The following is a 14,091-nucleotide window of genomic DNA, read 5'->3' on the forward strand; positions in this document are numbered from 1 at the left end:
AAGCCTTAGTCCTACAAGCTTTGTGTGGACGGATGCTGGTGCTTGTGTGGTGTTCTATCGTCATCAATGGGGCTCTGCTGGACACAAAGGTCTGCCTGCATGGTAAAACTTGCAGATCAAGGCCTAAATATTGCAGGTACAGTTGTACATATGCTATTGTTCTTAAGAATCTGGGGAACCAGAAACATTAACTAAAGTTTACAGGTATTTTTCAATCCAAGTCTAAAACTATTAAAAAAAGAAACATGAACTTGCCTTCTTCCTCATCTATGAATAAAGGGGAAAAAATGAATAAAGAAAAAGTGGTTAGTACTGAACTGTTAGTCATTTCATTATTTCACTTCAGAAAACAACCAGAGTTGCTAAAGTATACAAATAGTATTCCAAAAGGGGTTCTTTTGGGAGTGGGGAGTTTATGAAAACTGTGGAAAATACTGAAGTAGGGAACACAGAGCCTGTAAATTAAAAAGAACAGAGAGTCATTCCATATAGAAAGCTTCCTGATGGTCTCAAAATGTATGTTTAGATTTCATTTTCATAGCCACCCAACACCAAAAATTTGATTTTAGAAAAGTATGTATATAGTGTATATAGTGTTTCTATGTATTTTATGTGTGTGAATATATATATATGAATCATTTACATAAAATACATAGGAACACAGTTACCCATATTAGACCCATGTATATCATCAAAATACTTGAACAGGTTTTGAAAGAAGATGTTTAAATTCTATAGAGCTAGAAACAGCATACAGCGCATATCATTACAATCTCTGTTAAACTTGTGTTAAACATGCATTAAATCAGAGCTCTGTTGCAGAATTTGTTTTCCTTACCACTACAGACAAATTCTCGTTTTTGAACCTCTGCTACATTGTGTCCCCTCAGGTGGGATGGGCCCATACACTGTGTGTACAGGCCAACTCGGGGTCGCTGCCGCAGCCAATCAGATAGCCAGGCCAGGTGGCAATCACAGTAGAGGTTATTGGAGTGAAGTCGACTGAATGAGAGGAAACAAGTCAATATGTTTAAATTAGCAAAAAACCTGAGTGACAGAGTTTTACAGATCTGGAAGATTTACTAATAAGAAGTCCTTAATGAGGAATCGATCTTTTAAATTTTTCATTTGAAGCTGGAGAGTCATGTAGCTTTATTTATTAACATTTAAGTAGCAAAAAGGCTACTTTTTAGGTTGGTCTAATTAGTTTAATAAGAAACTAGGTTTGCTATCACAAAATTGAGTATCTACAGTTTCTTCCCTCTCTCCTAAAAGAGATACACCAGAGTTTGAAAACAACTTCTGAATTATTTAGCTTTGCTCTGTACAGAAGGCCAATAAATCAAAAAAGTCTAAAGTAAACTGGTTTATCACAGTAATATACTGAGGAACAAAAAAAGTTAATAAAAGATTTGGCTTCCAATTAGAGATATCAGTAAGTCTGGCTGTTATTAGTCTCTATAGAAACTACTTGCAAAATCCTTTTAGCAGGTCATATTCATTTTGCTGCTGAAGACAGAATAATAATGCAATATAAAACACCTTCTTTCACATCCCTTCCTGATTTTCACTCCTTTTGTTTAATCACAGAAAAGGGGATTAACTGCTTTTGGCTCCTAGGGACCCATATTCAAAGCAATGCCTGAAATTAAAAGACCAAATGGCAGTGAGTGAAGGAATTAGGTAGGTTGCCTCTCTGTTGGCAGAGACCTACACAAGATCATGGCTCCTTGCCAAGTGCCAAAAAGCACTTTGCCATTGATAAAATATCAGACAAATGTATTCACTAAATTAGGTAAATTACTTCAGCCTGGGTTTTATGTTTTTTTCAAACTAAAAGAAAAGGACATTCAAATCTATAAATCAAACCTTACTCCCAGAATCATCCATAACAGAGTAATATCATTTTAGTCCTTTTTAGCTAATATGCTCAGTTCTAAGCAAACAATTGTAATGGATATTAAAAAAATAGAACTCAGCCGAGAAAGCTAATTAACCCACTAAAAACCCATTCAAGTAACATCAAAGCTGTGGACACAACCAACAAAAGCGAGATGATTTAATTGATTGTTATTTCCATTCACAGAGGACTAACAATTAAAGTTAAAACTGATGTACTTTCCTTAACTATTTTTATGATGTGTGGGTATTGTAGCAGAGAGATACAGCATACAATATGATACAAGCAATACATAGCCACCACTGAGTAACGACATAGTGTCTGATTCTGCACTTGCTTACATCAGTGCAAATGCAACAGTAACTCCATTGAAGGCAATGCAATTACACGTGTATTATCAGTGTAAGTGGGATTAGAGTGACAAATCTCTCTTTTGAATTGTCCTCTGGCTATTTATTCTTACAGCTAAATGTCACAGTTATGATGGAGGACATTCCATGTTGACTTTCTTTTGTTTATATAATAAATTTTAAGATGAACCATCCCACAAAAATCTTTATGCAAGTTTGCAAAAGCCTAAAATCACTCTTATAGTCTATTGCCTAAATGCTACTTGTGCTTAAGAAGTTGAAATAAAGTTTAAGTAAATGTATATAGTGAGGTATTTATTAAACCAATACACACTTATGCCTTCAGGTATCCATAGGGTTGCCAACTTTCTAATTGAACAAAACCGAACAGCCCTTCCCTGCCCTGCCCCTTCTCTGAGGCCCTGCCCGCACTCACTCCATCCCCCCTCCCTCCATCACTCGCTCTTCCCCACCCTCACTCACTTTCACGGGGTTGGCAGGGGTTTGGGGTGCGGGAGGGGGTGAGGACTCTGGCTGGAGGTGTGGGAGAGGGTTCTGGCTGGAGGTGTGCTAGTGTGGGGTTGGAGATTAGGGGTGCAGGAGAGGGCTCCAGACTGGGGCCGAGAGGTTCAGAGTGAGGGAAGGTGCTCAGGGCTGGGACAGCAGGTTGCAGTGCCAGAGGGGATGCAGGGTCTGGGGTAGGACCAGGGATGAGGGGTTTGGGGTGCCGGAGGGGGCTTAGGGCTGGGGCAGGGAGTTGGGGTGCAGAGTGTGGGGTCCAGGAGGGAGTTTGGATGCAGGAGGGGGCTCAGTTCTGGAACAGGACGTTGGGGTGTGGGAAGGTGCTCCAGCTGGAGTGTGGACTCTGGGGTGAGGTCAGGGATGACGGGTTTGAGGTGAAGGAGGGGGCTCAGGGCTGGAGCAGGGGGTAAAGTGTGCAGACTCTGGGAGAGAGTTAGGGTGCGGGAGGGGGTTCCAACTTGGGGCATAGGGTTGGGGTGTGGGAGGGAGTTCAGGCGCTTACCTCAGGCGTCTCCCGGTCAGCAGTGTAGCGGGGCTAAGGCAGACTCCCTGCCTGCCCTAGCTCCATGGGCTCCTGGAAGCAGCTAGCATGTCCTGCTCCCCCTAGGCGGATGGGCCAGGCCACTCTGCGTGCTGCCCGTGCCCACAGGCCATGGTTCCTGACCATGGAGCTGCGGAGCCGGCACACACTAATTGCCCCTCCACCTAGGGACCGCAGGGACATGCTGTCTGCTTCTGGGAACTGCGTGAAGCCAGGGCAGGCAAGGAGCCTGCTGAGCCACTGACCAGGAGCCTCATGAGGTAAGCGCCTGCACCCTAAACCTGGTCGAAAACCAGATGCCTGGCAACCCTAAGTGCACAGTCAAATACATTATAAATACAACCTGGACCACTTGCAGTCCATGGACCACACAGTTTAACCACCATTGGACGAACCTAGGACCTGATCTTGAAAAATTACTTGAGTAATTTTACACAGGTGACTACGCCCATTGATTTCCAAAATGGCCTCCATATAAAAGAATAAAATAAATAAAAATAAATGAAATCAAGGTCATTTTGGGTTATACAAGTACTATCCATGGGCCTATATCGACCTTTTTTTGTTTTCAAGCGAGCATCCCATTTACTTTCAATTTTGCTCATCTTTCACTTCCTTTGGGAGTTCTGCCTGGAGAGGGAGCTCAGGATTAGGTCCTAAAATATGATATTATTAATTATAATAATAAAATAATAATAATAATAATAATAAATTAGTATAATTTAAAAACAATTGCATGTTTTAAAAAAGGCAATCCTTAGTTTTTGCATAAATTTAAAAAAAGGCTAGAACTTGCATGAACAGTTTCTTTGTTTCATTTTAGTAGCCTGAAGCATATGCTTATGTTTCAGTCGTAACTGCTAAAAATTGGGGACTTAATGTAAATGCTGACACAACCTTAATTATAACAGCACTACCAGTTGATGCTATAATTTTTTGTTACAAAGAATGTTGGAGAGCCAGTTTAGTTTAATTAGGTCTGCTAGCAGTGCAGTCATAAAAGCATAAAGATTTCCCATTTATCACATCTGACAGCCAATCAAAGATTCTTCCATATTCTTAAATGAAATGTGACCTATTGAATAACTCAAAGTAAAACAATTTTGTTCACTTTCAAAAGCACCTATTTTTAGATATAATTATAATGTGCAGAATAGTCTCCACCTTCTTCTGTAGATGGTGAAACTCATGTATGGTATGGAGAGCATTGCTGCAATTTGTGGCAGGAAAGAGAAATGGCCATGGCAGCTGCATTTCTGTGGATCCAGTGGCCCCAACACCCTGCATAACTGACAAAAGGGTTTCTAGTTCATGGGTCTCACTTACTGCCCTTGGCTTGGGGTATTTGTTAATTTCACCTCGAAGATCCCTCTGCAACTGACTCACATAGTGCTGTTATGCTGCTGGAGTAGATCTCAATCTAGAGATCGTTGAGTTGCACTTTCCCCTTTCTTGCCCACAAATCCATCTAGATGCCTTTTTAGAACCACTAGCAAAACTTGTGTAGAAACAGTGAAGTGATGAACACACTAGATTAACAGATCAGACAGCTATTGTCATCGGGACTACTTACAAGGTTCTGAGTTTGGGCATGTGGTTGAAACTTGCCACTGAAAGTCGAGTGATGTTGTTATTGTTGAGAGTGCTGCAAAACACAAAAAGATTCAACTTAGCATGCTGTAGTTATCAGGATTCCAGATATTGTCCAAAAATTTATGAAGAAAATCAGATGGTATTACTTGAGATACAAATTTGCTATGATTTTGCAGTAAATACAGCTAGTGCAGAATGTAGGGGCCTGCTCTTTAAAATCGGGATTTCAGGAAAAGAGTGTTTACACCTGTGCATTTATACCATGTGAGCCGCCTTGTCTGCCAATGGATTCCAGATGAAGTGTTGGCATTTGACCCTTATGTCCCAAGTGATTCAAACCCTAGCTACCTGAGGGGCTGTCTCCCTATCCAGTCACAGCAGATGTTGAGATCATCTGAGGTATTAAAGATGGGAATGCCATCCTAGTATAAAGCAGGAGACAGCTGGTGGCAGGACATTCTCAGAGAGGAATCCCTGGTTCTGGAATTCAATTCACTCTCTGGTTCCTCAGGACCCAGATGTGATGACTTCGAAGACATGCTGCAAGATCCACCTGGCCCAAGTTTTCCTGGGAAGGATGACCCGAGGGCTTACTGGGCTATGTGGGAGATGGGGTTAGTAGTTGCCATGGAGAGTTGCATGATGATTTTAGGTGGCTTGTTATGTATAAGGTATGGACCTCTTGGGAGCCTTAATATTTTACCAGAATAGTTCTATGTATGTTGTGCAATGTGCTTATAACATGGCACAGGCACAGTGAATACATCTAAGTAAATAAATACTTGGTTAGCACAGAGTTGTCTTAGCATTCATTAATTGCAAAGATAACGAGTAATAATGTATGAAAACTTTATGAAATATCTTTCATTTATTACATTTGGTTTGATATAAAAAGAAGACAAGCTTGACTCCAGAACAAGGAAGAGAGCAATATGATTTAAAGAGTTAATATGCCCCCATACTTTTGTCTTACATTTTGTCTTGTTCATTTGAACAGCATGAAGTTCATTTTCAAAATGTTATTTTGTGCTTTACTACTCAACTCTAATGGACTGAGAATTCCATTGGCTAAATCTTTGCGCTCCTTCTTGAAAAAAGCAAGTGTTTCAGTTGTATTTTTTTAAAACATGAAGCATCATTTGCATAATTTGTGCTCATTTCTCAAGACTTTTGCATTAAAAGTACAAAGTACTTCTGAAACACACATGGGTAAATTGCCAGCACCATGAATGGAATCAGGTTGAGCACTTCCAATTAGCTTTAATGGTAGCTATGCGAGTTAATTTTTGGTGCAATGTGTTGCAAATTTACCACACTGTGCTTACTGGTTTCTCTACTGTTCTCTTCATCCACACACAAGGGAACTCCTCTGTGTGCCCTGACGGGTACAGAAACCAAAGAGGAGCAGAATCAGGAAGAAAGGAAAAAAAGATAAGGACATGTGTCCAACTTGAAAAAAATGACATTTTGCATAGGGCTAGTGCAAAGATGAGATGGCCAGAAAAGGGTCTAAAATGGTGATATGATCACGTTAGGTCTTTATATGACTCTCTTTCACAATGTCCAGATGAAAAATATACAGTTACTATGAGTCTTCCTGCATGACTTATTAATGGGTGACTTCCAAGGTACACCTTTTTAAAACAGGAAACGCAAACCAGTGAGCATTTATGTAGTTCTGATACTACTTAAATAGGACAGATTTTATAAACACTATTATATTTCTGGTGCTTGGTTATTTAACTCATTATTTCTTTCTTTGACTGTTCTTGTATTCCCCTTATGTTGCACCAATTTAATTATATGGATTTATTTGCTGGAGTACAGCAAAACAGTAGCTAGTAGTAACTTAATGGATTAGACCATGAACAATTCCATCTAAACCAAATCTGTGGCTTTCATTAAAGGGACATTGCCAACTTAAAAAAAAATCATACTTCTATCTGAAATATTTTCACCTCCTTACACATAACCCCCAAAATTCTGTTTCTATTTTAGCAGTTTGTTTACTCTTTGAACTTAACAGCATTGTGTGAATTGCCAGGATCACACCTGCATAGTCAGTTTCCCCCATTTGCTTCAGTCACACAGCTACAGCAGAAAGAAAAACATTTTAAAAAATAGGAAATTTGAAAGTCATAGAAATTTTCTGGAGGATTCACTGCCAGTGATACCTGAAATAGTAATTTAGTAACACCTGAAACTACTTTTAACTCTTCTTTTAAATTGTCTAGATTTCATGTTGACTGCATCCCTTTAATTATAATAACCTCTGAACCACCTCAATGTTACCAAAGTATTTAAATGGTGGAAAGTTATTTTTTTTTTAGAACTGTACAAGACCTGTCACTTTAGCAAAAAATTTTAAAACATGATTGAATCAGGGTACAAGACATACTAAAGGCTCTATTATACACTTATATGTTGATAGAAGATACACATTCCACGCACAGTATTAATACAGACAGAATAAATACAATCAAATGCAAAACTAATATATTTAGCGTTGCTAATTATTCAATGTACATTAGGCTATTGACTGACCTGAATGTCGTCGGCTTTTTTTTTTTAAACTTTTATTTATTTATTAGACAATATGGCTGCTGTGAAGGTGCAATTTACAGTTCCATTCAACATATTTGTTTCGACCTTGTTTGTAATTTAAGTTCTTCTATAATACTGTTTGTCAAATCAAATGGTTTAATTCAAGATTACACTTTATTTACATATTTAACTCATGGTAATAACATATTATATATATGTATATATATATATATATATATATATATATATTCAGGCACAAAACACTGCATGATTACCTGCCTTTGTGGTGCAATACTAATAATTTGTATGGTTTTGATTCCGTGACCATTGAAGTCTATGGGAATTTTTACCATATTTGAGCAGTAAAAATAATGGTAGTAAAGCAGCAGTAATAATATTTGATTTAATTAAAATACACATTCAAAATTCATTTCTTTTGGACATATATAAAATGCACTATTAAAAGAGGCAATATATTTAAAATAAGGTAACATGATAACTGCCCTAACCAGCACTGTGAAAATATAAGTTACCCTGTGATACAGGTGAGTTCCTTGGAAAGTGTGGATAAAAATCACACACAGTACATCAGGTATGCTGACAAACCACCCATTTTTGCACTTTACCAGTCACATGTGTTAATATCAAATAAGCAGCATATTTTAACACATTTTAAAAAAGAGAACACAACATTTGAGTTATCTGGTTACTTGACTCTAATGACTTAAAACCAAGAAATGTGATAAAATGTTAAAAATTAAAAACAAAGAGCCATAGCTATCCAATCATAGATTAGCTCAATAGCTGCTGAATAACTGCCACCTTTTCCCTAAGTTGCTCACATTTTATCCTTTGGATTCTATTCATAAAAAGATAATGTGTGTTCTCAGAAAAGCTTCTTGATTTTACATAATTACTAACAAAAATTAAGTTAAGACTTAAAGCTCCCTCCCCCCCCACCAATTTAAATTTAGCATTGGGTTTCCAAGTTGTTTGAAGTCAGGGTGATTTAAAACGACATCCAGAGAAGCACTATTATTGATAGAAAAAAAAGTTTCCTGCTTTCTTTAAATGTATAAAAGTAACCAAGGAATGTGACACTTTGATTGACGGAGGAAATATTTGAAGAATGTACCCTGTGCCTCAAATTCTTTAGGAATTAGACATTTTACTCATCATAGTTACTATTTTCAGTCAAGGGTCATTGTAGATTATTTTGTTACCTTTATCCTCATTTGACAGCAATTTCAACATGAGAAAAAAGTAAGCAAGACAACATGCATCCCAACCCTTCAATCAATGCCATAAATATGTTGTGTATAAAAAAAATCAGTTGTAAAGCATTTAATAATGAATGGACAGGCTCCATAGCAGATATCATGGTTCTGTTTACTGAAAAAGTAGCTTAATGAAAACAGTTATCACAAATGTATTCAATGTATTTATCATTTTGATATAGATAGATAAACAGGCAGATAGAGGTTATCTACAACAAATTTCATAACAAAAGCAATATTAAAGTGTGTAGCACTTCAACAATGAAAAATATTTCATAAAAATAAATGGATGCATTAGTACTTTCTTTTCAGGAAGTGTCTCTTTCTTACAATACATGTCATCTGATTATTTTGTGAAATGCTTTTCTGGGTGAGCAAAATAATATGTCTTTATACATATATTTACCATTTTACAACACATCATAGTGGATTATTTTAAGAAATCTTTTCACTAGACCATTTTGTTACCAAACTGCAGCTAGCAGATAAGCTTTTACATTAGTACTCCCTAGATACTGAGCTCCAGTTAAAAGTAAGAGATACAAGCAGTACTTACAGCACTTCCAGGTCACGTAGAGCCCTAAATGCCCCATCTTCAATACAGCTGATCTGGTTGTAATCCAGTTGCCTGTTAAATAGATTATGAGGGTATACGTAAAAGAGATGAACGCTGTGTAAGAAAGCCTCCTAAAGGGTCTGTGTAGCTAGGCCACAGTAACTGAAACGCTCTCACAAATACACTCATCTGCTTAAGAATATCACACGCCATTCTGGCCTTGATGCTGCCACTGAAATCTCTTTTTGTTCTGAACTGTCTGCGTAAAACAGCAGCTCTGGGAAAGCTCCAGTAAATAATAACTGCACCTTATATTAAATGCCAAAGGAATGCAATTTCATTACATCAAGAAAAGCTATCCATTAAAAGCTCTCAGCGTCATCTCTCTGAAACAATTTCATTAAGGTAAAGGACTGTAAATCACTTAATGTCACATGCATCCCCTCAGTGACCTAACAGAATCCATTTATCAGAGAAGACCAGCTGCATGTTAATTTCACTATCCTTGGCAAGAAAGAGCAAGAGAGACCACTTTTAGAGTTTTTCAAAGGCAGTTTCCTTCTAGAATTGTTTGAAATGAAGAAACAATATTGTCCTAGGCATACACATTTGCTTAGTTACATTCTTTAATTCTGCTTCAAATATATCTAACATTTGTTCTGCAATAACGTTCAGTGTATGATTTTTGCATAGTTTGTGTTCTTTGTAATTATATGCAGATAGGATGTAATAAAGAGCACTTGAATTCTGGAAATAAAACTCAGCAATGCCATCCCATACATTATTAATCTTAAAATATTAAGTTATGAAAAATTTACAATTGTTTCTCTGAAGGATGTTATTACTTTTTTCAACTCAAAACATTAATATAGTACATACTACATGACCCCTCTGAAAAAAGTAAGATACACACTTTTCTGAAATTAACAACCACTCAGATACGAAATCCACGTTTCTACACAGCTGAACAATACTAAGAATATGAGCATAATACAAATGAACTTTGCCCCTTGTGTTTCTCATTACATACTACCTATCAGAGCTAGTAAGGCTTTTACTAAAGCACTTTCAGAGATTTTTGTGAACCTGTGGTAACTCTTTACTTGGATAAGAAATCATTACATCTTTTTTCATTGTAATATAGCAACTTTTACATTGCCTCTGAAGTTTCATATGTATTTATTTTTTAGTTTCTAGTAAACAGAAACACTATACTGGAACAGCGTTTCTGTTTACTAGAAACTAAAACCAAAATATAATTTCCTGAATACATTTTTAATCATTTTGGCACAATATTTGTACTGCAATGTGTTTTCCTTTAAACCTATGTTCCTAAGAACTCTTTTGATTTTAACTAATTAATTTCATTTAACAATTATGTTAATAGCCTTTTTATTTTAAAGACGCAAAATATATCTTTAGTACTATTCTCTAACCTCTGGAACAATTTATCAAAGCCATTTAAATTAGTACAATGGCATGAAATGTTACCCTTGACGCAACACAAAAGAGAAATTGTTTCCAGACAAATTGGCAAAATCTTTTAATGCCATCGAATTTGCCTAATGCAGTCTGCAGGTTAATCTGTAAAAGGGTGAGCTGTATGTTTGCCCATATCTTATTATCCTTAGCTGTCAATGTATAAATCAGTGCTGACACAGCTTCTTCTAAATCATCCATATTATACATAAAGGGAAAGCTTTAGCAGTAGGCAAAGCACTCGAGCAAATCTTGTCCTACAAGAACTGAAAGGCAGATTGCTTTCATTAAACTGGCAGCAGTTGAGGTGCACCTGAAAACTTTAGGACCTTTTCTTTTAGTGATGCATCCACAGCAGAGCTATCGTTAAACCAGTCTAAACCATTTCCAGTCTAAACCATTTTTCCCCCATGGATTTCCAACACAGCTGCTTTTGTTCACGTGGGGCTGAAACATGGCATGAAGCTAGTCAGCTGAAATGCATTTTTCTTCACAACAAATAATGCTTAATTTAAAAAACACTTATCTAAAAAGTAGTGTTTCCTGTTTCTTTCAGATGATTGGCTATCTGATGTGACTAAATGTCAGAAATACATTAAGCAGTAAGCGTTGCAAACAGCTTTTTAAACCATTAAGTTATTTAGCTTTGAAAAGTGGCTTTCTAGTTTATCCTATTTGTATTAAGTTGCAGACATCCACCATACATAATCATATAATTCAATGGTTTCACTAATGGTAAATTCTGATAGACAAAACTGTAGAACTTCTATAATGTCACTGAGAGAGTATAATGCTACACTGGGATTGGTAGTGTCGAGGAATTATGAAGTTTATGGCTTCTAATTTCAGAGTAGTAACCTGGGCCAGAGTTAAGGCTATTTGAAGACTGCTCAGTGTCCACTTTTATACTTCCCGGCTGTTATTTGTTTTTAATATGTTAACTTTTTAAAAAAGCACTTTTTAAATTCTACAGTGTTGTTGTAAAGCTTCCTACCTCTGTTAAGTTAGTGAAGCATATTGGCAATCTTAACTCCATTTTAAAGTGTTTTGAGAATTTCTTTAGCTTTTTTCGAATGACTATAAATTTCTCCACAGTAGGAGTCTGTATGGAGGCTGCTAGCTGAATATGAGTGGACTTGCTACCCCACAGACCATACTCATCCTTGCACAGCTTCTTCCATCCCACTCAAACATTCACTCTAGGTGGCTCCATTTCCCATCCCCTTGACAAGTGATTCTCAACCTGAGGCCCGTGGGCCGGCTGCAGCACAATCAGCACACAGATGTGGCCCGTGTGACATCCTCAGGGTCATACAGGTGGTATTGGATGTGGCCCACAATGGTAAATAGATTGAGAACCACTGCCCTTAACAGTCACTATTCCCCCCGCATGTGCCCCTTTTTCTGTCCCTTCCCTACACTGTGTCTATTTACATTGGGCAATGTGTTTTTTTGTAAATTCACAGGATTCCTAATGTCAGTTCTCATTCTTAAAAATCTTTCAGTTGCTTGGGAGAATTAACTCATTTTTGCATCCATATTTGCAGTGTTACCTGGATACTTCCTGTATTTAATACATAGCATTTTTAAAAATGTTACAGCAATGTTAACCAATTGCAAAGGCAAAGTTGTGACATTTTTAAGGGCTATGCAAAATTTTTTTTAAATGTAGCTTTATGCTGTAGTCTTATCAATACATCACGTGCAAAAATGCTGTTAATAAAACATTATTAGTTATCATAATCATACACATTGACTGTGGACTTCTATTTCTCCCATTCCTTTTTTCTTTTACATAACTGCTGTATTTAAGGGTTAGAGCTAAAAAACTAAAAACAAAAAATTAAAAACCCTCAAAAATCAAATGTTCAACATCAGAATATCTATGTACATTTAAGAATTGATATCTATCGTCATACAAAAGAAATTTACTCCCTATGCCACCAACACAATAGCATTCCAGAAGTCCATAGTTCATGGAGGTTGAGATACATTTAGTCTAACTTCACTTTAAATTGTCAATTTTTCTACTTCTCTCCCCTTCTCAGCATTCCTCAGTGTTTGAAAATATTGTTTTGTAATGTAAGAATAGAGACCATGAAGCATTAAAGTTGTTCAGTTTGTACTGAAATGAATAAATCCAGGCTCCATTTCTTAATGCACTGCTTAATAAGTCACTGTAAAAAGTCAAAGTGATTTCCATTTCTTTACTGTGCTACCTGACAGGAACAACATTCTTATAAACCTTTACATTTTCACATTTACTATTCCTCAGATCATGCCGTGTTTGTGGAGGGAGGGAGATGATACTTGTCACTGCAGTATTATTTTTGGAAACAGTTACTATTTTCTACTAATTTGTCTGCATTTTGAGATAGAATTAAATTATGTTTACTCAATTGCCTTTTCTGTTGTAATTTCCCCAATTCTGTTTATAATGCAGTAATTTCATGGCACATAACCTAGAAAGAATGTAACAGAATGTATAAAAGATTTTTGTACTGAGTTTCCATCAAATTACAGACAATAGGACTGTATCTATCTGATTCCACTCTTCTTCCATATGAAAAAAAATGTTTTCCTCCCATTTATCTGCATGGTTTATTTTGTTCAAACTATGTAAGCTTTTATTAAAAAAAAATCTATCTAATTAATCTAATTAATTTTCACTGAAAATCAAGGAATAAAACTGTTACTAAAATAAGTTGTGTGTCAAGTTATTTATCTTTTTATTTCTGTTAAAACTAAACAGCTGGCATTATGGATACATCCTTTCAATATGGCATTTGGGAGTAAAAACTTTTTATATCTTTTTAATAATCTTTAATAATCATTTAATCTTTAATGCTTTTTAATAACTAAATACAGTCCTCTACATAATACTCTTCAATCCAACAATGTTGTATGGGAGCAGAAAAACAAAATAAACCAAATTTAGAGTTTTGAAGTCCACACATTTTGGAATTATGATAAATCAAAAATGTAAGAATACGTATGAAAGATGTAAACCACTTATGGTTTTGAATGGTCAAATCCCAAATTTACCCTGCCCAGTTTTCTCCAAATTTTCTATAAAAATTCTAACCTGAACTAAACTTTCAGATGGATATTAAAGGTAAACAAGTGGGTCAAAATCAGGTTTATAATGGGCAATTAGCTCCACCTTCATCTATGTGAAGACTGTCACATCTCCGTCATCTAGAAATTAGAATTGTGTTGTATAGCTCTTAACACAATGGAGGCCACAACAGATGCTATTCACATATGTTACGTTTTTAGTTGATCAAAAATGAAATGTAGGAAGTTGGGAAAAGTGATTTACGTGTCAG

The 14,091-nt window shown here is 36.4% G+C and overlaps 1 protein-coding gene across 1 annotated transcript in view; it reads right to left on the minus strand.

Moving 5' to 3' along the window:
• The window catches only part of SLIT2 (slit guidance ligand 2), a 194,954-nt gene that overhangs the window by 144,722 nt on the left and 36,141 nt on the right, over nt 1-14,091 (minus strand). The window contains exons 2-5 of the mRNA XM_043514071.1: nt 9,284-9,355; nt 4,887-4,958; nt 839-1,002; nt 256-267 (exon numbers count right to left, since the gene is read on the minus strand). Coding sequence (XP_043370006.1) covers nt 256-267; nt 839-1,002; nt 4,887-4,906 — 196 coding nt within the window. The 5' untranslated portion in view covers nt 4,907-4,958; nt 9,284-9,355. The remainder of the gene's footprint in view (nt 1-255; nt 268-838; nt 1,003-4,886; nt 4,959-9,283; nt 9,356-14,091) is intronic.

This window comes from Dermochelys coriacea, chromosome 4 (genome assembly GCF_009764565.3).
Source record: "Dermochelys coriacea isolate rDerCor1 chromosome 4, rDerCor1.pri.v4, whole genome shotgun sequence".
In the NCBI taxonomy this organism is placed as follows: Eukaryota; Metazoa; Chordata; order Testudines; family Dermochelyidae; genus Dermochelys; species Dermochelys coriacea.